This window comes from Leptonychotes weddellii, chromosome 11 (assembly GCF_054177405.1).
Source record: "Leptonychotes weddellii isolate Sample4059 chromosome 11, ASM5417740v2, whole genome shotgun sequence".
NCBI classification, from domain to species: domain Eukaryota; kingdom Metazoa; phylum Chordata; class Mammalia; order Carnivora; family Phocidae; genus Leptonychotes; species Leptonychotes weddellii.
In genome coordinates, this window is record NC_138379.1 from 70,501,679 (window position 1) to 70,526,897 (window position 25,219).

The 25,219-nt window shown below is 44.5% G+C and overlaps 1 protein-coding gene across 2 annotated transcripts in view; it reads left to right on the top strand.

Annotated features, from left to right (window-relative positions):
- OPCML (opioid binding protein/cell adhesion molecule like) overlaps positions 1-25,219 on the top strand; it is a 1,015,190-nt gene that overhangs the window by 501,948 nt on the left and 488,023 nt on the right. For both annotated transcript variants that reach the window (XM_081799083.1, XM_081799082.1), the window contains exon 2: positions 15,183-15,267. In XM_081799083.1, coding sequence (XP_081655209.1) covers positions 15,183-15,267 — 85 coding nt within the window. The remainder of the gene's footprint in view (positions 1-15,182; positions 15,268-25,219) is intronic.

The following is a 25,219-nucleotide window of genomic DNA, read 5'->3' on the forward strand; positions in this document are numbered from 1 at the left end:
GAGATGATGGACTCTGAAAAACAAACTGAGGGTTCTAGAGGGGAGGGGGGTGGGAGGATGGGTTAGCCTGGTGGTGGGTATTGAGGAGGGCACATTCTGCATGGAGCACTGGGTGTTATGCACAAACAATGAATCATGGAACACTACATCTAAAACTAATGATGTAATGTATGGGGATTAACATAAGAATAAAAAAAAACAGGAAAAAAAAAAGTCAGAACAGTGCAACAGTAGTCTTAGCTAAAATAGGAGTTTTTAAGATGGATTTACATTCTGGCATTTTGTGTCATTTAAAAGAGTTAGGTCTGTATACATTAACCCTGAGGTGATCCCCTGATGTAATATTGGGAAAAGTGAGATTCAGAATAATATACTGTAAAACTATTTCCGGAGTCTTTATTTTGTTGCATGTATCTAGTTACTACTTTTACCCTACTATGATATTAAAATGATTATGGTAAAAAAAAAAAAAGATGGATTTGCACACTGAAGGAGTATCTCTAAAGAAATAAATGTCCATATCTCTGGTGCCCCCTCTATTACAAATGTAAGAATCACAGCCAGGGTTTTCCTTTGGACCACAATTTTTCATTCTCTCACACTCTGGTCTAGACTTCAAATCTTTTCCTCAAGCTCTGAGTGGAAATCACTGATTAGGCAAACTGCTGATGTATGATCAAAATTAGTCTGTTTACCATGTAGGAGCTTGCTAATTGCAAAGCAACGTGAGTTCGCAGGCCCACTCTCCTTTGTTTGTGAGATGCTGTCTTTGGAGTGGGTACAATAATTGGGCTAGTTTCTGTGCTTTGCTTTCTTCTCATTCAGTTTCCTTCCTGAGATGATTCACCAAGAAGCCTCCTTGGCTCTCTATTGTGCTGTGCTATACGCATCCAGTTAAAAGCCAATGCCACTATGAAAATTGATCTCCTGCAGAAAAGTGGCACACTCGTTCATTTAGCAAATCTTTATTGAGCACCTACTTTTTGTTAAGCATTGGGCTTGGTGCTGAGCATAAAGACAGACATGATTGTCAATAAATTAGCAAAAAGAAAGTGTCCTGTACTCAACTAGGCCAAACATAGTGTAAGGTTATAGTAAAGAATGGTAAAATTCTGAGGAGGCAGGAGTAATCATGTTTAGGAAAGTGGGAAAGTGCCCAGGCAAGACAACATTGGAGCTGAGTCTTTTTTTTAAAGATTTTATTTATTTATGAAAGAGAGAGAGAGAGAACTAGTACAAGTGGGGGGTGGGGAGGTGCAGAGGGAGAGGGAGAAGCAGACTTCCTGCTGAGCAGGGAGCCCAATGAGGGGCTCGATCCCAGGACCCCAGGATCATGAGCTGAGCCAAAGGCAGACACTTAACTGACCGAGTCACCCAGGCGCCCTTGGAGCTGAGTCTTAAAGATGAGTTTTGGAATTTAATCTGCAGAGAAGGGCATTTCGGATAGGAGAGGCACCATGGGATAACACACAGATAGGTGCAAATGTGAACATTATTCTGGAAGGGCCAGTGGTCCAATGATGGTCATGCATCTATAGGCTGTTACATCTGAAAGGGGATTTGCAAATGATCTGGTTTGGCTTATTTTGCAGTTGAGGAACCCGCAGGCAGGAGCGCTGAATTGACTTCTCCAAAGTTTGAAACTGATCTGCTCAGTCCCTTCACACCAGCTCTCTGTATTTGAATCTACCATGCTTTGGACGTATTTATGCGATGGATGGAGTTACTTACATCTCATTTCTGGGTGCTTTGCACTGGCTTTTGTCCCCTTGCCAAGTCTACAAATAGCATTCTCTTGCTCTTCCACCTTAAATACATCCATCAATTCACGAATCAATCCATCTATCAAAAATGTATATAGAAACTACCTTGCCTGGCACTCTATACACTGTTTATTTCTTCTGCTCTTTAGAACTACCCATTTGTTTGTGTTGCTTATCCTTAAAATGCACTTATTCTTGATATAAGATGTGAAAATCTGAATCTATACTTCAACGTTTCAACGTGCTGAGAAGCAGAGGTATTTCAGAGCTGAAAAGACACTAGGATATAGCTTGGTGTGCTGTTTATGTGTGTTCCAGTTTATACATTTCCAAGAAAACTATTTTTAGGAGCCCCTGCCCAGCACCGTTAGTCTGAGTTAATTAAGATGAAAATGAGGACGAATCATTTCTGATAAACCCTTGCCACCTGCAGAAGAAAGTCGCCTATGACCTCTTCTGGAATCTGGGAGCTTGGCCGCCTGCAGCCGGGCTGCACATGATGTGTATGTCATTCCCCTGCTGCTTTCCCCCTGCACCCCCTACACTAGGTTGTCTTCCGACTCACTCTCACCCAGCCTGGCCACACAGTTCCAAGGATGTCCAGCTGCAGACCTGGTCTCTCTTCTCTGCAGACCTGCAGGGACATGGGTTGATTGCATATACAAAGATGTCAGAGCAAATAACTACGTCTGGGAGCTGTCGGAAAAACAGTCTGCAGAATAAAATGCACACATTGTCGAAAGGGTGGGGGAGGTTAGAAAGCAGGATATCTTGACAGAGAGAGAAAAGTGTTGGAATTAATTCATAAACGTGTTGGGTGGAAATTAGCAGATGATGATTTGCAAGGGGAGTGGAGACAGAGGAAGAGAGAAAAGGGAAGAGAGACAGATGGAGAGGGGGAGGGAAATGGTGGAAAATAGAGCAGAAGACACAGCTTTCTTTCATGGGCTTGCTTTACCCTCAGCTGAAGCAGCCTGTACTTTTACAGGGATCCCGCTATGCTTTTCATCTCGTGTTCCTCCCTTAACCTCCGCCATCCACCATCAGCAACCCCTGCTCCTGGCCTCACTCCAACCTCCCACTTCCCCCACAGTTGTGCTTTTTGCACGCGTGGGATTCCCAGTTTCTTGATAAGGGGACTCTTGAGAGGCTAAAAGCACCAAACTTCTGGCTCAGGCATGGTCGGGAGGAAGGGACTTTAGAGGGAGGACTTACCTCCTGACACTTGGGTCTGATACAAATCACCCTCTCTGAGCCTCAGCTTTTCTCCCTGTCAAATTAGGATTGTTGGCTAGCTAATGAGATTCTGTGAGTCATTTATCTTAGAATCTGGTATGCTGTATGCATTCAGTTCGTATCATTATTATTGTTACTACTACTACCATTAATAGCAGCAGTAGGAGTAATAGATTTTAAATTCTCTCTCTGATGTTTGATACCTAGTAGTTCGATCTTTCTGATACAAGTCAAGAGGTCTAAGCAGTGTGTTTAAACTCAGTTTTAGAGCCAAAATGGACACGTTTCCCCACTTCCATTCCTTAATTGATGGTTGGAGTTTTGCCGCATAACAGTGAGTCTGTTGGATGATGTTCCATTCTGGAGCATAATACAGGCAATCACCCAATTTCATTTTGAGGGAACAACTGATCATTACGTGCAAGATGAGACTGGGCTGGGTTCATTTCTCCCCCCTCTATTACAACAGTTCTCCTTGAAGTATCTTCTCCTAATTTCCCCTCTCCCTCCCCAGATTCAAGGTAGCGCTTGTGAATCTGAGCCTGCCTATAGTCTCGGTGTGTGCAGATTCTGAGTTTTTCCTAAAGTAGATCCGGATACACTGAAGCTGTGTGCACACTTATGCCTCTTCCAAAGTTATTTTTCACCTCTTTGTGCTCTGTTTTCTTTCTCTGTGGCTTCTGAGTCCTTGTTTCTGTACCACATGGCTTTAGGGCCTCTTCCCCCACTTACAAAAGGGAACAACAAATTGCATTCTCCATAAAATCCATTCACACCAACACACTAACTCTTCAAGTGTTTTGCGATTGGAATTCCTTAATCTCTAATTGAGCTTTGTCTTTTGAAAAAGAAGTTAGGCATTACCTTGCCCAGGGTAAAACGATCTGGGGAGGGGTAGAGGGGACTTTTCCTCTCCTCTGTTTTCTATGTTGTCCCTGAGGGAATACTTGCTTTAAACCTTTCAGAAGGGTTGCTTCAAAGCGAAATTGAGATGTGCAATAGTTAATTTTAAATGTCAACTTGGTTAGGCCACAGTACCCAGATAGAGTCAAACATTATTCTAGAAAAAACTGACCTCCGTTGAGAAACAGGGAATTCCACTAGGAGACAGCCTTCTGATTTGAACTGTATCATTAACACCTCCCTGGGTCTCCAGCCTGCTGACCTACCCCACACACTTGGGACTTGCTAGCTTCTATAATCATATAAGTTAATTCTTTAAGACAGACAGACACACACACATACAGAGAAAGAGGTGACATATATGTAAAATCCTACCGAGTCCATTTCTTAGGAGAACTCGGACTCTTACAAGCCTCTTGGACCCATGTTCTCTCCCTGTCATTCCCCTTTCTTTCCTCGTCTTCTGCTTTTGCTTTGCCGCTTCCTTTCCCTTTCTCTTTCCCAAGACTTCCTGATGCCTGGAGGAGGGAAGGTCAAATGTTGATTCTGTGTTATCCCTTCCCAGACCACTGGACTGCATTTCTCACCACCACAGGCATTTTAGAGCCTCATGACCCAGAGAGGTTTGCCCTTCCTTCCTTCCTCCCTTCCTTCCCTTCCTTCCCTTCTTTCTTTGGGACACTGAATCCATCCAGCAAGATGACCCGGAGCTAGAGCAGCTGGGAGGAGATGAGGGAGAACTTTTGGGATTATAGTCAGAGAAAAATTTTGGTGCCAAGTTAAGAGGTGGGTGGGGGAGCATTCCTGGTGATGAAAAGAAGCTGTTTGGAGACAAATCCCAGATCTCTGTGTGGTGGGGGTGATAATGCTTATCGCCCTGCAGAATTTTAGAGATTGGCCAGGCCAATGCAACTCAGACTGTTGGCCAAAACCCACAATAAAAATACATTTTAAAATGTCACCACACCACAAGTGCACCCGTGAGAGCCTGAGAACTCATACAAATAAATGAATATAGTCTAGACTCTCTGATGTCATAATACTTTATGAGAGGCTTATTCTTTATGCCAAGTGACCATATATCACAATGATTATGTAAATCACAAGATATGCTCCTGATTAATATGGTTATGTTTTATTAATTAGGATATTAATATCTAAAGCCCATCCACATAGCTTGTTAGCCATGTGGTACAGCCATCATTTTCCTCCCATGAAGAGCTTTTTACAATCTAAATAATAGTGTGCTCCAGCATCAGTAGTTTATGGGCACAGGGCATACAATTCTAATTCTTTTTCTTCACCTCAAGCTAAATTGCTACCAATAAAATTGTATCCAAAGTCTAAATGAGGACAAATATATTCAATTATGTAATATTTGGTATGTGATTCTTTTTTTTTTTAAAGATTTTATTTATTTATTTGAGAGAGAGAGAATGAGAGAGAGAGCACATGAGAGGGGGGAGGGTCAGAGGGAGAAGCAGACTCCCTGCCGAGCAGGGAGCCCGATGCGGGACTCGATCCTGGGACTCCAGGATCATGACCTGAGCCGAAGGCAGTCGCTTAACCAACTGAGCCACCCAGGCACCCCTGGTATGTGATTCTTGAATAGCTATAATATCTGTGAGATTGCAGGGTAAGGATTGGAGATACAGGACTATTTTTTACTATTTATTAAATAAATATTTATTGAAAATCTGCTATATCCCAGGAACTGTTATGGATGCTGGTGACAGAGCAGGGAACCATGAGGGGGGGGAGGAAAAGATTTAGCATTTTCTTTTTTTTCTTTTAAGATTTTATTTGTTTATTTGACAGAGAGACAGAGAGAGAGATAGAGCACAGGCAAGGGGAGCGGGAGAGGGAGAAGCAGGCTCCCCGCCAAGCAGGGAGCCCGATGTGGGGCTTGATCCCAGGACCCTGAGATCCTGGGACCCAAGCCGAAGGCAGATGCTTAAAGGACTGAGCCACCCAGGTGCCCCAAGATTTAGCATTTTCTACTTTGAGTTTCTAGAAATGACTAGGAATAATCTTTCTTCTCTATGCATCAGTTTCTTAATCTAATAATATAATACCTTACTAATAGAGGTGTTAAAATAATTATATTGAACTGTGTGTTGTATATTCTGGTTTCTAACACACAGTAGGATGATGATGGTGATGATGAAGGCCACTGTTAGTTTTTAAATGTTAGTTGGTTGATCTGTCCCTGAGTGGGTCCAGAGATGGAACTTCTAACGTGAAACAATTCATCCTAACATATCTATAAATCATAAACCATGTACAAAATATTGTTATTAGCATAGGCAGGTCTATGGCAGTTTCAGGGAACTCTGAATCTTCAGACACTACATATCAATATTCAAGTCTCTCTTGCTGAAGGGAAATAACAAAACACTACACTAGCCTTCCCCAGACCCACATCTCTGTCCAGTTAGAGCTGCACTTTCTCTTTTCTCATTTGCTTGCAGGTGGGCTTGAAAGCCTGGCCACATCTGCTTTCTCCACTCCTTGTATTCCGTCCTACCCAAGCTCAGCACCGAACTTCCACAGCCCCGGTGGGGAAACTACTTGTACCAGTGTCTCCACCATCTTCCATTGTGCAAGACCAAAAGCCTGATTGTCCATCCTTCACCAAACTGAATTCTCTAGTATTTGACACTGTTAACCACTCCCTTCTTCCTGATTAGCCTCCTCCTTGATTTCTATGAAACCATCAATCCCTGATTTTCCTTCTATTTTTCTGGTTACTTGACAGATTCCTTCACGGGTTCTTCCACTCTTCCCTTAAATGTTTGTGTTGCCCAGAATTCACACTAACACTTTATTCCTTCTCACTCTACTATTCCTGTTGACTGACTTCATTAGTACCCAGGGCTTCAGCTCCCACTTTTACAGAGATGATTCCAAAATCTATAACTGTAAACATTGTCTCTTTCTCAGGCTTAAAACCTAAATATCCCAAAGCCGGCAGAAATCTTTACTTGGATGTTTCACCAGCACTTTCCATTTGGCATTTACGCTGATCACCCTCCCCTCAGTATCAACTCTTCTTGCTATTTCTCTGATTGGTAATATCATCTGCTCAGCTGTCAACATCAGAAACCAAGTGGCAGCCTAAATCCTGAAACTTCAGGCTTTAGGACTAAATTTAGGACTCACTTCCTTTGAGCAGCTTTCCAACATCCCAAATCTAGTTTAGATTGTCCAACTCTGAGACAGCAAGGCATCCTTGCATATTGTTATTTTGAATCTTATATTTTACTACAATATCTGATTTATTTGCCTTACTAGACTATAAACTCCCTGAGGGTAGGTAATATATTATATTGTTTGTATCCACAGGCCCAGGAAAGTGCCGAGATGTTCAATTAATATTGGTCAAAGAACCCCCAAATCTCACAGCACAACACTGAATGATTGAATGAAGTTGTCAACAAAACAAATAATATAAAATAAATTGGCCAATGAGATAAGACTGCATGTAACCAGCATATAATATAAAACACAAGTTTTAGTTCCTAAGACCAAGAGAGATCAGATTCATTTTAGGAGGAAGTGGATGGAGTCCAGGTAGAGTAGCATCTTGCTTATTGAGCACTTACTATGTGCCAAGCCCTCTGCTAGATATTTCATATAAAACTTGTTCAGTTCTTCAAAGATAGAAGATAGCGTTAATGTTGTCCAACTAACCATTGAGGAAACTTGGCCTCAGAGAAGACTGGCCCATTGCTCAAGGTCCCCAGCTCCTAGGTGGTGGGTCCAGATTTAGAGCCAGACAAATTGGCAGGCATTCTCTCCTTCATACCTTGGTTGCCTGAGTGGAATGATCCATTTTCCACCTGTCACAGTGGAAGCAAGAGTGAGACCAGGGAGGAGGAAGACTATAATTACTCCTATTGAGCATTTAAAAAATACATTTTATGGCTTGTAGTTCTCAATATAATGTTTTTTTGTTATTTGATTTCTAGAACTATATGAGGTATGACTACTAAGTAATGAGGGTGATTTTATTGTACATCTTGTGGAAATTGGTCCCTTCACAGGAGTCTCCATCCTTTCTAGGAAGAGGTAATGTAATGTGGTAGATGCCCTATGATGTCCCACCCTTGACAAGTTTGGGGGCCAGGGAAGAAATGAGAGTGTGGTAAAGAGAGTCTCTAGTGGGGATGGAGTTGAACCCTCTGCTGTTCACCTCCCTGACTTTCTACAGGCTATGGATAGTGGACATCAGTTCTCTCATGCAGGAAATATTTGCGGGTATTTATTCTGTGGCAAGTTCTAGTCCATAGTAGAGGAATCTGGGATGAGCAAGACAAATATCCTGCTCTCATGGACCTTGCAATTCTAATGGGAGAAAGATGGTTATAGGTGTGTGCCCATGCCTACACACACACACACACACACACACACATTTTTAAAAGAGAGTAAAATAAGGGGGATGATACATCAACCGGATTCTATGGCTATCAGTAGATCACTCTATAAGTCTTCTTGAACACCTCATCTATATATTTTTAAAATGCAAATCTTAGGTGCCTTATGTTTTTCTGTTGGCTTTGCTTATTTTAGCTTTTGTTGTTTTTGTGCATCCCTTGGGCTATCTTTGTTGTTTTATTTGTTTTGTTCGGGTTTGGTCAGTTTCAGTCATTTTGGCATAGAGAAGAGAAGAGGGCTTGAATGCTCACGACAGTTGCCATTGTGTCAGGTGCTATAATAGGAGGTTTCACGTGTATCATCTGTCTTAATTCACACAGCAAGCTTTGAAGAAGCTCTTATTAACCCTGTTCGCAGATTTGGAGATAAAAACTCAGTGAAAATAAGTAATGTGCCCAAGATCACAGAGCTCGTACATGGCAGAGCTGGGCTATGAGGCATGAATTTTAATTCATGCCAACCGTCGGTTCTTTTCACTAGCTCAAGCAGAGGAGTCCTGTGTTGGAAAGGATGTGAAGTGGTCTATGATGAAAGAAGAACCGATTAAGATTCAACTGACCTGAATTCTGGCCTCAAGTTAGCCACTGACGAGGAAAACAATTTGACATATATTTGCCTCATTTGCAAGGGTGCAAAGAGACAATGGGAAGTGAAGTTCCTCATGCCTACCTGGCACTGATCATGTGGGCAGCTATCATATGAGAACTGCTCTGGGTTTTACAGAGGACACTACTTGTGTCTCATTCATAGTACTGTGATTTGGCATCTGTTTCTATTTCTTAGAACTTCCTTGACCCTAGAAACTGAAGGCCTAGTCAGTTCTTACCTCTCTGATCACTAGCGAACATTTCTAGTTTACTACACCACCTTGTCTGGAGGGCCCCGAGAGAGCCAACCTTCTTCACGCTAAGCTCCAAAGCCTCCTCAGTCATTCCCCTCCACTGGGTCCTTACCCATTTAGGTAGGTTTCTGTAATATAAATATGCATCATGTACGGGCTTCTTACTTTGTTTTTTCCTAATGCACACACAGAACAGCTGGGTACAATCTTTTCCCAGATAAACACAAGCTGTAAGTTTTCTTTATTTATGAATAACACACAGTTTGAAATTGCTTTTACAACTGGATACACACTTCATTAGGTACATTCAGATATTTCTGTTGGATCCAGAACTCCCCAATGGCCATCCTCACCTAGGCAGCTCCTCCATGGAAAAATGAAACCTTATTAATAACCACTTTTGATCCTTAGGTGATCTTTAGGTGACCTCTAATTCTAAAACTGGCTCTTCTTTAAAATCAGAGAAACACCCATCCCATATTACACACACATAAAACCTTCAGACAACTTGAGAATTTGCCTGCCTTGTGCCATACAGCTTATCTGTCTACGACACCATTTCAGGGAAGAAACCTGTGGCATTGGGGGAATTAGGTACTTCCGATAGGTAGTAAGAACTAACATTCATTGAGTGCTTACTGAATGCCAGGCAGGATGCTGACGAGTTTACATGCAGTATTTCATTTAACACTCACAAATACTGTGTGTACTCATTATTGTCAGTGCCTCTATTTACAGATGGGGAAACTGAGGATGAGCAAAAGTTAAAGAAATTGTGAAAAGTCACGTGGAAGTATTTAGGAAGGATTCAGACGGACCCCATTGTCCCTGTTCTAGTCTTACTACACTATAAAACAGGGGCTTTTAATTGACCTAGATCATGGCTGGTAAGTTACAGTAGATGCATGACTTAAACCTGGATCACTGGACTCTTATTAAGGGTAAGTGAGCAGCACTTTTTTTTTTTTTCCCAAAAATGTACTGATAACTTCATGGCCTTATTCTAAATCAATCCTAGAATCTACTCTCAAAAGCTGAGATGTGGCTGAGCAGGGGAAATCTACTAAGAGACAAATTGAAATCAGTGGAATCACTTTAGGTTCTGAAGCTTAAGATAAGGGGGACTATTTCTAATGTACAAACAAAGACGGGGCGCCTAGATCTGAGATAGGGGTTCCATGGATAACATGCCTCCCACCCGGAAAGAATTTTACCACCTTTTGTTTTTAGCGTAAGCTTGGAAGCAGGTTTTGGTGAGACGCTGGTGTTGTCCTCAGTCCTGTAGGGTAAGCTTCAGACTCCTTTCTCCCACTGCCAACCTAATATCTCCATCTGGCGGTCTTATGGAGCTTTTTACTCACTCATTCAACCTCTGCCTCTCAAAATCTATTCCTTCTGGAGACATCACCGCCACAGGAAATTGCACCACCCAGTTACCAACCAAAACTTAGGAGTCATCCTCAGTCCCTTGATCTTCCTCAATTCCAACATCCAAACTCTCAGAAAGTCCTAAACTCTGTACATCCAAGATACACCCCTTACGTTTCTATTTTTCTCTGTCATCATTGCTTCTGCCATCATTTCTTTCCTGTTCCACTCTTGAAAATCTCCCTGCTTCCATTCTGTACCCTTGCAAACCATTCTCCATCAGTTCATGTCACCTCCCTGTTAAGTTTTCCAAAGTTATTGCCCTGCCCTGGATCCACCTCTGTCTTTTCTATTATAAATCACCCTGAATATCAAGATGTATGTAGATCTGAATCAAAGCTCTAGTTTGGACATGGGGCATTTACAATCTTTCACTCATGTCTTTCTACATTCACAAGTTGTTATCACAGGGAAGTGGGAGTTGTGTTATATAATCCTAATTTATGATTATGAAATGCTTCCAATGTGCAAAGTGTAACACATCGCCTCATTAATTGTCACCCTGTATTAATCATGCTTTAAAATTTTTCTGTATTTTATGATGCTTTGACATCTGGGAGGCTTGCTAATTCTGGAGAGACTGCCCCTCCCAGGGTTAGCTAATTCCTAGAGCTAGCAAGAAGCTTGTCTTCGGCATGCCTTTTGCAGGCAAACCAATCAAGTAAGAGCCCACATCCCCAACTGCCTTCTTTATCCAACTGTCACTTACCAAGCTATTTCCTCTAACTCACCCAGGAACACTAGAGACTACCACTGTAGCCCAGGGCCTGCCAGAATTACTCAAACAATCTGATTCTAAGCTTGCTCTAGCTTGCCTACCCAGCTTTACCCATTCCTTCTTGTAGATGCTGCAGCCAAGGCTCTGGGTCTTTGCTTTCTCCTTGCTTCCTCTCCTTCTTGGCATTGCACCCCCCCATGTTTCCCCACATGGCTCTGCAGGGCATGGTATGCCCTCTCCTCTTGGGAATGGTAAGTAATAAACTCTTCTTTCAAGGAAGCTGTCTCTATGTCTGTTAACATACCAGACCTCAAAACAAAATCTTGGGGACATCTCAAGACACCCCCCAGGGCCCCATGAGATAGGTATCATTAGGCACCAGTCACATAGCTGAAGGTTTGAGAAGTCAGTCTCCGAAGAGACAGTCCAACTTCAGAACCAACATTCCTCGTTAGTACTCTTACTTTGTCCTCAGATATTCGTCTTCATATATGCAGATATACATCCAAGAGGGGTTTAACTCCCCATCATGGTACTCAACCAAATATTCCTTAGAAAACCCCCAATATAAACCACTTTAGTCCTTGCTCATTGTGAACCTCACATCCTGTTCTCTTTCCCATTCCAAATTCATTTGGTTTTCTATTCTATAAATGGAATACGGGTCCCTAGCAATGCCTTACACATGAATGAAATCTCCCCCACAAAACTGTTGACTGGCAAAGATTAACATAAAGATTAGACCTCTGTAGTTATTTCTCTGATTCACTAGCCCTTGAGTTCAGTGATTTATTCACCGACAAATATTGAACTAGGAAGCCAGCTTACTAGAAGAAAATAGACACAATAGGCCCTGTTCTCTAGGACTCCAGGTACCCATAGCTGGAGGGAGCCAGCCCAGAAAAAAGAAAGATTTCTTACATAATATTAAGAGTACATAATGTCTTGCTTCAACCTACCTCTGCTTCTCTTCTTTTCTATTCCCTTCTGTTCTTTTCCGAGCTGGACTTCTTCCCCAATAACTTGTCCCATTTCAAGCAATCCTTCATAGACTGAGTTAGCCTTTAGCAACTGCTCCATTTGCATCTCCTGATGAGCACTAGGACCGGACTGACAGGTGCATGACAAGGGAATGTCACCTGAGCCCACTACAACCAAGTGGCAAGAGCTGTGTCACTCCTACGGGAGACTGACCCAACCCCATACCATCATCCCCCAGTGTTCAAGACAAAAACTCTGTAACTGAAGAAAATAATAAGCACAGCTTCATATTCTCAGCTTCACTCAGGTTAAAGCACTAAAGAAAGCCTTTCCAGTCTGGTGATAATGGATAAGAGCATCTCCGAGTTTAGAGGATTAGGTACAATGTGTATACAGAAAACCCAGGTACACTCAAATCTCCAGGAAAGATGTGTGTCATTAAAACTGGCAGGTGGTTCCAAAGTAAGTAGTTTGGCTGTTCTCTGAGGCCTGAGCCTCTCTTCCGGGCATCTTTTCTCTCTCACCCTTGTAGCCCAAGAGCTCAGGATGAGTGTTCTGCCCAACGCCTGTCTTTATTAATATCCCTTTTCTGGAAAGGAGCTGATACGTGTTTTTTTTTTTTCGCTATTTAAAAGAGATAAAGCATACATAGCATGACTAGTGACCAGTATTCTTTCTTCCTGAGGTGTGATGCTCTCATTAAAAACTTTAGACCTAAAAACATATGTGGGCTCCCATTTACAAGGGAAGATGGGGCAGTATATATAAATGCTCAGTCCCCCATAATGGAGAGCAGATAGGATGCCTTTGTATCCTTAAACAGCTAAAGTAATGAATAAGAATTTAAAGCTTATTTTTGAATTAAATTCCATTGTCCAGAGCCCTGCCTAATTTAACAAAAGGATTTGAGAAAGAATACAGTAAAGAAAATGCACATAACAACCACTGAATTATGATATAGGGGGATAAGCTATGGTTCTGCAGGTATGAGGTGGCTTCTGCCAGAAGGAACAGAAGAAAAGCAATAGGACAGGCCCAAGGAAAGCCTGAGCTCTTCAGAACTAAAAGAAATTAATCTAAGCCTCAAAGAAACTGATAGGCTGGCCTTTAAGGATGCCCTATTCCCCAAGTCCCCTCCCAATACCACTGTGGTGCCAATTCATGTTGTGATCATAAGCCATAGATGAAGTTTCTGAAAATCACCCCTAACACTCTTTAGGCTCTCCACGTGTTTTTCCCATCTCTTTCTTTTTTACAATAAGATAACTAGAGCATGGAGCAGTCTGGGGACTATTCTGTATGTTGTGCAGTAAGAAGAAATTCAGACTTGCCAGTTTGGGAAAGAGAGAGAGCAGGTCTAGAGCCATGAGTAGCTCCGAGGTGGGTCATCTGAGCAGAAAGCATATTTCATCTTTTTGCAAAAGCTCCGGGGAGCCCCGCCATAGGACTGTATAGCTTGGCCCGGTGGCAAACGGCGGCAGTGGTGAACGCGCACACACCGGTTTAGCTACCTCCGGGGAAAGGATGTTCAGTTCTCCGGGGCGGGGTCTGGCAACTTCTGCTTGGGCAAGGAGCGAGCATCACTTTTCCATTTGCTGCTCCCTCCCCCCTCCCCGCCCCGAACTCCCTCTTCCCCTACTCCCCTCCCCCCGCCCCCCCGCCTCTTGCAGGGGAAGCCACCAAGAGGGGCGCGGCATCCTCTCGGCTGGCTCGGGTGTCAGGGGGAGAGTGGAGCCGGCTGCGGCGCCCGCCTCACCCCCGCTCGGCGGCGGAGTCCGTGTGGGCGCGGCGCGGCGCGGCAGGGGTTAAGGTGGGCGCCCGCGCCCCGCGCCCGCCCGCCGGGATGAGCGCGCAGTCCGCCCGCTCGCTCGCCGCCGGCCCCGGAGAAAGTGGCGGTCAGTGATGGAGCTGCTGCCATGACAACCCCGGCGGTCGGGGCCCCCGCGCGTCGGGGCTGTTCCCGGGAGGAAGGCGGCGCGGAGGCCGGGGGCGGCCGCTGAGCGTGGCGTCCGCGCGTCCCCGCGTCCCGTGCCGCGTCCCCGGAGGAGGCGGGGGCGCCGTCCGACAGCTCCCCGTGCGCCCGCAGCCTGCGCCGGGCGGCGCTCCGCGGGCTGGCGACGCGGGCCGGGCTGGCCAGCAGTCGCCGCCCGGGCTGCGGTGGAGGACGCCCACGGCACCGACGGATCCTCAGGCTGCGACGGCCGCGTCCCCGCGCTGGAACTTTTTGCCGCCTTTGGGTTCCAGATTCGAGACTCGGGCTGGTCTATAAATACATCTGTACATGTGTGTGAGCTAATAAAACATTTTCTCCTCTCCTTGAAGCAGCAGCCTTTTAGGACATCTCCTTTATGTCAGAGACACTTGCCTTGCTTCTTTGGGTTATAAACTTTTGATGCCAGACCTCTGCAGAACGTGCCCAACTGAATCTTAAAGTAGCATCTTGAAGAGAGAGGCAGAGAAAGAGCAATCTGTGACCTTCATCCCTGCACCTTCCTCCTTCCTCTCCCTTCCCGGCTGCCTCCCTCCTCCCCAGGGGAGCGTCAAGAAAGCTCTTTTTGGATGCAGGAGGGGGCATCGGGTTCTGCTAGGCTGGAAAGCTGAGGCAGGATTTGAGGAAGAATCATTAGACTCCGGAGAGCCTGGACTCGTTTCTCCTCCTTCCCCCTCTCTGCTTCTGGCTTGCTCCATCCCTTTCCCGTCTCCCCACACCACAACCCGAGACCCGCTGGTGTGCGGGGCGGGGGACAAGGACCGCGCCGCTGCCGGAGTTCTGGGAAGTTGTGGCTGTCGAGGATGGGGGTCTGTGGGTACCTGTTCCTGCCCTGGAAGTGCCTCGTGGTCGTGTCTCTCAGGCTGCTGTTCCTTGTACCCACAGGAGTGCCCGTGCGCAGCGGAGATGCCACCTTCCCCAAAGCTATGGACAACGTGACGGTCCGGCAGGGGGAGAGCGCCACCCTCAGGTAGGGAGCTATACTTCAGCGGGGGACTGAGCCCCTCGGACTTGTTAAGGGTGTGGGTAGGGGCCAGCAAGACAGCAAGAGAGAGAGAGAAAGAGAGAGAGCAGAAGGCTGGGGTTGGGGAGTAGGGCATGCGAAGGGCCTTTCTTCAGGCCCGAGAGTTGCCCACTTGCAGACTGTGGCTGCTAACACCCATTTTCCTGGACAGGTTTGTCATTTGCTCTGGTATTTCTGGTCAGGGATCTGATGCAGGACACGGAGGTCCATGCTTGGGACTCCATGCATCCATGAGGCCATGACATGGCTAGATTCACTTGATGCCCTGGCATCAAGATGAGAACATGAGCGCCCTGTAATTGCAGTACTGGGGGTTAGCCTAAGATCACTGAGCGCTTTGGTGGCTCTCTCACAGGCCAGAACGTACGTGATGAGGCAAGGTAGTCTTCCCGATGGGGTGGCTTGCTCCTACCAGAGACCTACCTAAAATGTCAGGCTCTGGAATTGCCAGTGCTGGGCCATGGCCGTTTATGAGTCTGCTCAAGACGCAGCCATCCATGCCAACCGCGTGTGGTGCTCCTGGGACCCCTATTATAAATTATGAGGGCAGTTTTATCTTTGCAGGCTCGGACCAAGGAGAGGAAACATGTAGCTTTTATGCAACGACATCACTCCTGTGCGAAAAGCACAATAGAAAGCTTTTTGTTTTACCTTAATGAGTTACAGAGAATCACTTACATGCTCCAGGCAGAGGGGTGGAGATTCTTGGAATATGAATCTTTGGGGACTGGGCCCACAGCAGCAGAGACTTTAATAAAAATGCAGCCACCACTTTCCACCAGCTCAGCAGATATCATCTTTTATCCCTTTAATGAGGCAGTTCTGGTCCTAGGAGACAGATTCAGGGACGTCCCAGCTTAACTCTGGCTCACAGTGTACACAGGCTGAATGCGTTTGCCCTGTCTATGACTTTGATGGTTATGTTGAAAATAAAACATGCTGTCCCAGATTCTGCAACCAAGAAGCCTGGCTTCTCCAAGGAACAGCTGAGGATGGGGCTTCCTTCCTGTTCCTTTGGCTGCCCTGGTTGAACTCTCTCTGTATCTGAACAAGCTACGCCCAGGGAAGGAAAGAAAGGCCTCTCAGGACACTGGCTATTCTTTCCCAAGCTCCAGGCTAAGGTTGGATTCTTGCCACTTTGGGAGATTCTTAGCTGCATCTTCTTTTGGAGAAGAGAACAGGTTTCAAAGATCTGTCTGCTGGTGCTCAGGGGCCCCAGTAGAAGAGAGAAAAAGGGGTGCTAGGGACAGACTCCCCTCCCTGACTGCAGGAGGGAAAACCCTTCTAGCCCCATGGGCACTCCTCAGCCTATCCCAGAGTAGAGTGCAATATGTCTATTTCGTTGTCTCGAGAAATTTCCGGAGCCTCCTCCTGAGAATTGACTTGTGGGATGCACATTGGCCAAAGAGCTGTGGGCTCAAATATAGGAGTAGTACCCTATACTACCGAGGAAATGTTGGTAAATGTTAGCAGGTGTGAGGGGCTGGTGATGCTGCCACACACCTCTCTTTATCTCCTAATCTAGTATTGGGGGCGAAGAGGCCCAGCACCGAATAAAACCTCCTTGCTGAACCTTCCAAATTTTTTGTCCCGTTCTTGACCCTGGAAGTTAAAGCAGAAACTTAAAAACTCCAGCTTTCTGCTTTCCAGGATGCAGTAAGATGATTCCACCAGCAGAGGGCCAGCTTTGCTCTGCCTTTTTTTTTTTTATTAGGGGCTGGCCTGGTTTCATGATCTTCAATTCAAATGTTCAGCAGCTGGGCTTGGTAATGGGAATGGGAATAAAAACGGGAAAAGCTGAATAGTTGCTTTTTGTGCTTTGTGGAGAAAAAAAAAACCTTAGATGCGCGAATATAACTGTTATCTGTTACCTGATTGCATGCTTTTATTTTTTAAAAAGTGTTGATTTTGTCTCTCCTCCTCTGTATAATTTGCTCTGAAATAGATTCAGCATATTGTCCACATTTTAATCTCTTTATATTCTCCTTTTTACCTCTTGTGTTCTTCTCTCATTACTTTAGTCTTCGTTTTTATCAGGTAATTCCATTTTACATGCTTTTGCCTATAATTCGTTCTCTTCACCCTTTTTTGCCTTTGTCATTTAATTCTTATTAATTTCTGATTTTTTTGAGGTTTTGATTTCATTCTTGTCACAGTGTTTCTTCAAACAACATCCCAATCTCCTGCAGCTTTCTGGGGGTCCCAATCTCTCTCTAGTTTTGTGTGTACCTTTGGTTTATTGGTTAACAGCTGTGCGCCCACATCAATGAAAAACTTATTTGTCAGTGCTTCAAGGGAGAGTCCTGGCTTCCAGTCTCAGGAAATCCTTAGCCTCAACCTCAGATAAATGTATCATGTTTTATGCGTGTTGTATTTTGCTTTTAAAAGACTGTGATTCTAAGTATGGTCACACTTCAGTCTCCTTAAAGATGTTCCCTTGGGAATCCAGTGTTTGAAAATTTAGTGTTCTGAATGCATCAAATGTGCAGGATGCATTGAAAACATTGAATGCTTCCCAGGCCCACGAGCCACACAAAGTCTTTTCGAATGTGGTTACTTTGGATCAAAATCTCTCACATATGCTTCTAAATCTTGCCTAAAGTCACAAAGGAGGCCAGAGACCTAGTAGAAAAGCAAAGGAGTGGAGGAAGCCGGGCCCTTATTTGAATTTTCCAATGAGAAATTGCACGGCTTAGAGAAGGATGATGTCCTTCCTTGGAGATATCAGTTTGGTTTTGATAGGTCTTTGATTGCATTGAGGGACGTTAGGAAGGGATGTGCGGGAGATGACACTGAAGTTTCGAACGTGGATAAAACTCATTTTATATAAGTGAGGCAATATTATCTTCCTCATAACTACTTCACAGGGCTACTTGAAAAGTAAAAGTAATTATTTGAATATTGAGTAATTTTGTCTTCCTGGAAGAGAGATGTTATGGGAAATGAAGGTGCTGTTCACCATGGCTGAATTATAGCTTCTATGAATCTGATTTGAATTCATTATTACAAATGGGCCCTTTTGGCCAGAATCATTTCAATTATCTGCTGCTGGGTTAAAAATGTTCTGTGCCTTTCCATTAGATTAGATATGACAAGGATCTAGAAGTCCTATGTCTGAATCAGTGCCCACGTCAGGAAAGGAGCCCAGGATGCTCACTGTGGTCAGTTGGGTCCTATTAAGCCATTTCTGTTGTGCGGATGATAGCCCAGTGTGTTTTGTTCCTGGGCCTCAATCTCCTCTAAATTTGGTTTACTTAGTGGAACCACGTCATCTGTGTACATGAACCTTGTGAGGGGCTGCTGTAGGATGGAGGCATGGCTTGTTGCTTTAAGGGACTGGTCCCCTAAGTGGGAAAAGTTCCCAGAGACATAACTGTTTTTATTTATTTATTTATTTGTTTGTTTGTTTATTTTTTATATGGCAGGATAATCAGTTTTGCTGATCCAGGCTTGCTGATCTGGGATTATGCTTAATAACTCTTTTTCTAAAATGACGCTACATTTTCATTTGGAGTTCTGAGCTAATCCATTTGGAACCAAGTATTTGAGGGTTTCCTACTGCCAAGGAATAATCTGAGCAGCAGGATTTTGCCCAAGCAACTGGGGCAGTGAAGCTCCCAAGGACAACATACTGTTGTTTGCCTGGGCATTTTTCTCTATTTTGCACTCACCCTCAGCAGCTTCTCTGTGAAAAATAGAAAATTCAGAACAGCCACTAGGTTATTGGAAGCAGGTGTGCCCCTTTTGCACATTGCAGTATTTAAGCTGCCTACGCTGAATAAGGTCATGGGTAAGGGCAGAGTCTTCACTCTTGGTCTGGGGAAATGAAGACATAAAAAGAAGCAAGTATGTGTCCGTAAAGGACCCCTCACACGGCGCTGCTGACCTGGGCTGCACACTGCAGTTGCCCGGGATGCTTTAAAAATCTTCTACTGCCAGCCTCCCAGACCAATGAAATAAAATTCTCTGGAGTTAGGCACCGGGGTGGGCTTGTGAGACAAAAAAATCTCCTCTGGTATTTCTAATGTGGAACCAGAGCCAAGAACCTGCCCTCGGAACATCTGAGCAAGTGGGTCTCCAATGACCCTACCTTCCCTTGACTGTCTCCTGCGTGCGTGTACCTGGCCACCCACGGGCTGCCTGTGCTCTAGAAAGGGCACTGGGTTCAGGGGCCTGAGTAACTGGATGTGATTCTTATTCTACCACTCACTAACTACATGGTTTTGAGCACTTCGGTCCAACGGTGTACACCTAGAAGCAATATCTGCTCAGTCTGTGACATCAGCTGAGATGAAGTACATGGCCTTATTCTAACTACAAAGCAATGTATACCTGCAAGTTATCACTGGTCCTGCATGGGATTCCTCAATAACAACCCATAATACTCTCAGTCTTTTCCAGGTTTATGTGCTCTGCCTTTTCACCCTTCTACACCCACCCCATACACACCTTTAAAATGTGCTGATTTCTTCCCGCTTCCCCTCAGCATCCTGCTTTCTCCTTGAGGCCCAGAATTACTGAGTTCCAATGACACTTGTTAAGTATCTCGGTTCTAGCAGATGCACACCATGGAACTAGCATTTAGGGATGGGTCCAGTTAGGCTGGGAGCTCCTGGAGGTTAGGAGCCCTGTCTTATGTACTGAGTACAGATATCATGATGGACACAAAGGATTAAAAAATATGAATCGGTTGAATGCTTTAATCCTTTTTAACAGGACTCAGTCTCTTATCATGTATTATTACCTCTGCAACAACAAAGTGCTGATATCTAAAAAGTTCCATTCTCTTCGGAATATGACGCTGGGACACTCAGACACAGCACTTGGTTAGAGATCTTGGAGGCCTGAGGGACTTTTGGATTCTACTTAAATCCCTTGCCAGAAGGGACAGTTGAATCCACCAGTGGTCACAAGCTGATCTGAAACTATGCAAGAGGCGCGACTATCCCTGAGGGCAAGACACTGAGCAAGGCAGTAGGATTGAGAGGAAAGTTCTTCGCAGCAGCAGAGTAATATATTTAGAAGTGAGGCTGTGTCTGTGGAGATTTGCCTTGCGTAGATACAGGGAGATACACGGAGCAAGGAGGCAGGAGCGGGTAGACGGGCTGCTCAGTGGCTGCACTTGGGAAGTTGGTATGTCAGCTCCTGGATGAGGCTGCAGGATCCAGCAGGCTGAGGGAGCAGGGCTGCCTGGACGCTAGCCCTCTCTGACGTCATTGATTAGTTAGAATATGTCTGCCTCCCCCAACACATACTCCAGGAAGCACAAGTCAAGGCAGGGGAAGGAGATTTTAAAGGATTCATGACATATGCTCTGTGGGTTTCTGAATTGCTCTGGAAAACTCAGCACCTCCTGTCATAAACCTTTTTGTTCTTTTTTTTTTTTTTTTTTTTTGGCCTTTAAGTAAATTTGGCCCTTGGGTTCAGTGTAGCCCTGTTGTTCTTTCCTCCCAGCTTCTGAAAAGGGGCGGTGCCCTTGACCTGCGTACCATGCTTACTCTGTGGCTGGTTCTGAGGGCCCCGGGGAGGACAGCAGTACGGGCCCATGTGTGTTACAGATCTGATGGGGTCCGGCAGTGAGATGCAGCAAGAGGAGGAGCCAAATAGGTCTTAGTTGACCTTCCCAAGGGAGAACTTTGAAAATTACTTATTAGCAGGAAGCAGTCTTCACAGTCATGAGACAAGAGGGAATTATGGACCAAGACATCTTTAGGGCTGGCAGAAATTTGCATTGTCTATTAACTTAGGAACCAAGAGTTAACCTTGCCTGAGTTTTTTTTTTTTTTTTTTTAATCCAGACAAGACAGCACCAGATCCTTTCAGATTCGTTTGTTTGTTTATTATTTTCCCTGCAGGAAGATGCTTTTGCTGTTGCTGGGTCTAGCTGAATTGGAGAGAAAGCTGGCATGGGGTGGGCACTGGGGGAGAGGCCGCATTATCAGCCCTTTCCACCTCCCAGTAAACGACACCTTCCTGCAGCTTCTTGGAACCCTGGTGTATCTTTTTTAAGATGTGAAAATTGAAGTTGTAATGTCTCTGCAGCTCAGCAGTTACCCTGCCTCGATCTGTGTGCCATTTCCTTGGTAGAGAAGGTTAAAGATGGGACATGTTTGAGCCTTATGTCACTCTCCCTATAGACCCTATAGACCCTTTCGTAAAATTGGCAAGGCGGGGGAGCCTTTAAAACAAACACGCTCTATTATCCATGATTAAGTGTGTGTCAGAGGCCAGGCCAATTAGTGTTTCATGTGATTTTCAGAATATTATTATCCCTAAATATTAACAGCCTCAGAGATTGAGGTTTAGAAGAGTTAAGTCACTTACCTTTGGTTATGTGGTTATCAGGTGTCTGGATTTGGTCCAGGAAGACTGTTTTCTTCTTCTCAGTTTTATAAGACCCTCCCCCCCCGAACCCCCCTCCCCAGACCTGGCATAGAGAACACAGAAAGCTTTCATGTGCTGCCAGCAGAAAAAACAAAAGCACCCTTTCCGTGCCCCAGACCTACACCTGACGAAAGGTCAGGAAAATCTGCGCTGCAATCAAGGGCTGTAGCTGAGCTGATCTCCCTTAGCGGTCCTCTTTGCTTTCTGCTGCTTACCTGCCCTCACCTGCATTCGAGTAAAGGTTGCTCTGTCGTCTGGGGCTGGACATGATGCATGCTGCGAACATTGCACAATGTGACAGCCACCAGGAGGGTCCAGGGTACTGTCAAGCCCATCACTGGTGCTCTTCACTTTGAACCTGTCCTACGTGCTGTAACCCCCTGCTACGTGACCTCCCGCAGTATGCCAGGATCTCCACGGACCCTTCAAACTAAGACCAGGTGGGCAGGGGATTCTTGACAAGAGCCCACTGATGCCAGAGTGCTTCCTTGAGAACTGTGAGGAAATGAGTGATCTGGATGGAAGTATAGAATGAAGGGAAGTTACTTTTTTAAATCCTAAAATATATGTCCTTCTATAATCCCCATCCCTGTCCTTACATTTGTATTTTAGTTTAAACCATTCGGCTGTGAAAAAAGAGAACCACAAGCTTTGTACTCACCTTGCCTCTGATTCATACCCTAGAGGAAATCATGTGACCCCTTTTGGCCTGTTCCCTGGAGACCGCACATTTTGCTTAAATCAAAGAGATGCTGAAGGACTTGACCTGGCTTCCCATAAAAGTGCTGATCAATAAAATGTTTAAAAATTAGTTTTGAATATTAAACATTTTCAGTGGTTCTGAAAAGTTATGGCATCTCAATTAACCAACTTTCCACTGCATAATAGGAACAAAGAATGTTCTAAGTGGTTGTTAAGTTTTCCGGCTAGCCCACAGAAGATAATTTAACTCATAATTATCCAAAATGCGACACACTGGCAATAAAGAATAATAGTGAGCCACGTTGTTGTAGAAGAAGTGATTACACAAAAGCGAGAGAAAAATGAATATAATTTTCTATTTATCTTGAATGCCAATGCTGAAGAAAAGTAGGCATAGCAAGAGGAAGATAATATGGAAACATTCTTTCAAAGAATGTTCAAAAGTTTTGGAGTTTGTTTTGTTTCTCTTGTGCCAAATTCAATTTTAAGATGTATAGCTTTCATTTTATTTTATTTTATTTTTTTAAGATTTTATTTATTTATTTGACAGAGCACAGCGAGAGAAGAAACACCAGCAGGGGGAGTGGGAGAGGGAGAAGCAGGCTTCCCGCCTAGCAGGGAGCTCAATGTGGGGCTCGATCCCAGGACCCTGGGATCATGACCTGAACCGAAGGCAGACGCTTAATGACTGAGCCACCCAGGCGCCCCTATAGCTTTCATTTTATTGGATTCAAGTACATGTATACTATTGCAACTTCTCTGATGATTGGATTTTTTTTTTCATAAATATAGATGAAGAAAGGAATATAGATAAAGGAAATGAAAGACAAAAATGGAAAGAAGAGAACACAAGAGAGATTTTCCCAAGGTGTCAGCTAAGAGTTGAAGGAAGACACAGAGCTAAAGAGGAGGGGGAAGTGTGTATGTATGAAGAAAAAAATCGCCTGAAGTGGGATTACCTGGTAGTCAAAAGTCGAGCAAAGAAGGAAGAAAGTCATAGACAAGAATTACCAGGTCCCACAATATCTGGTGTGTGAATGTCTCCCTCCCTTCATCCAGGTCACAGGACCAGACACACAGCGGTCCAGCGCCCATGCTAAGTCAAGGTACAGAGCCACATAGTGCTCAGATTCTCACTGGCTGCTAGGATTCAGCTCTTTCAGAACCTTGCTTCCCACCTGTCCCCCAGCTATCAGTCCCCTTCTTGTCATTGACTTTTTAGTCCATGTCTTATTACTCTGTGTGGGACCTACCCTAGGCTGGGGGTGATTGAGAGTCCCAGCTTGCCTTGCTAGGACCTCTTCTCCAACAGACCAGGTCCACACTTGACTCCACTCCTGGAAGCCTGGGGATTCATGAACTTTCCAAATGCTGGCCCTTTGCCTGCCACCCAAATGTCCGTTTTGGAGATCACCTCAGTGCAGGGAGCGTGTGAGGTCTAGGCCAAGTCACACTTGCTTCTGTGCAATTAAACCATTTATCCTCAGATATGTAGATTGCTGTGTCAGATGTTTGTCTACCTTGGCTGGGATGGGTTGTGATTGATGCCATCACAACATAGGGTCTCTTGGTCACTGTTCGGAACTTCCCATGGTGGCTAAAAGGCAGAGCCAGCATCTGAGACACAGAGAATTCAGTCAGTCAGGTGTTTTATAGGAGTGGCCGTGTTCACATTGAGATACCTTCTATAAGATGCTGTGTAAGAAAGAGAAAGGAATAATGGTATTCACCTTTGTACTTTGCTGTGCTTTCTACACCATCTCTGAAAATATTCCTCTTCCCATGTTTGTTTTTATTGCTTCTTCCATGTCTTTTGTTAAATATATTAATATCCACTCTTGGTCTTTGTATCCCCAGTGTCCAAACAATACCTAACATGTAGTAGTTGCTCCACGTTTGTTGAAAAGATGAATATTGTCCTTTATTTCTATCCCTCGGTCTCTCTTTCTACCCTCACACACACAGGCACGCATGCGTGTGCGTGCACACACACACACTTGCACACGCTTCTACCTTTTCTAATGAAGATGTTCTCACCCATTTTGAGGTAATTGGGAAGTCACTGAAATTACAACCAGAGATTCTGACATTTGAATCCTAGTTGAGATAATGATCTCCCCCTAGATATTTGGTATTTAACTTGTCCTGTCTCCTCCTGCTTGTTATAATTGCTGTATTCACGAATTTCACAATATTCTTAAAGCCACTGGCAGGAAGTTCTGATCAGTTGCAAGGGAGGTGAGACTCCCTCCTCCCTTTTTAGCAAGGTTACAAAAGAAATGATGTCACATTCTGGAAATATATCTGCAAACTTTAGGGGATAGAAATGCCAATGTGAGTAATCTTCGAAAATTGCAGGAAGCATTTTTGAATGAAGGAATTTATGAACCCATTCCCTTGGCCATTTGAAGTGCAGTTGTTTCTTTTTTGTTGTTGTTGTTATGTTAATCACCATACATTACATCATTAGTTTTTGATGTAGTGTTCCATGATTCATTGTTTGCATATAACACCCAGTGCTCCATGCAGAACGTGCCCTCTTTAATACCCATTGCCAGGCTAACCCATCCCCCTACTCCCTCCCCTCTAGAACCCTCAGTTTGTTTTTCAGAGTCCATAGTCTCTCATGGTTCATCTCCCGCTCCGATTTCCCCCCCTACATTCTTCCCCTCCTGCTATCTTCTTCTTCTTCTTTTTTTTAAACATATACTGTATTATTTGTTTCAGAGGTACAGGTCTGTGATTCAACAGTCTTGCACAATTCACAGTGCTCACTATAGCACATAACCTCCCCAATGTCTATCACCAGCCA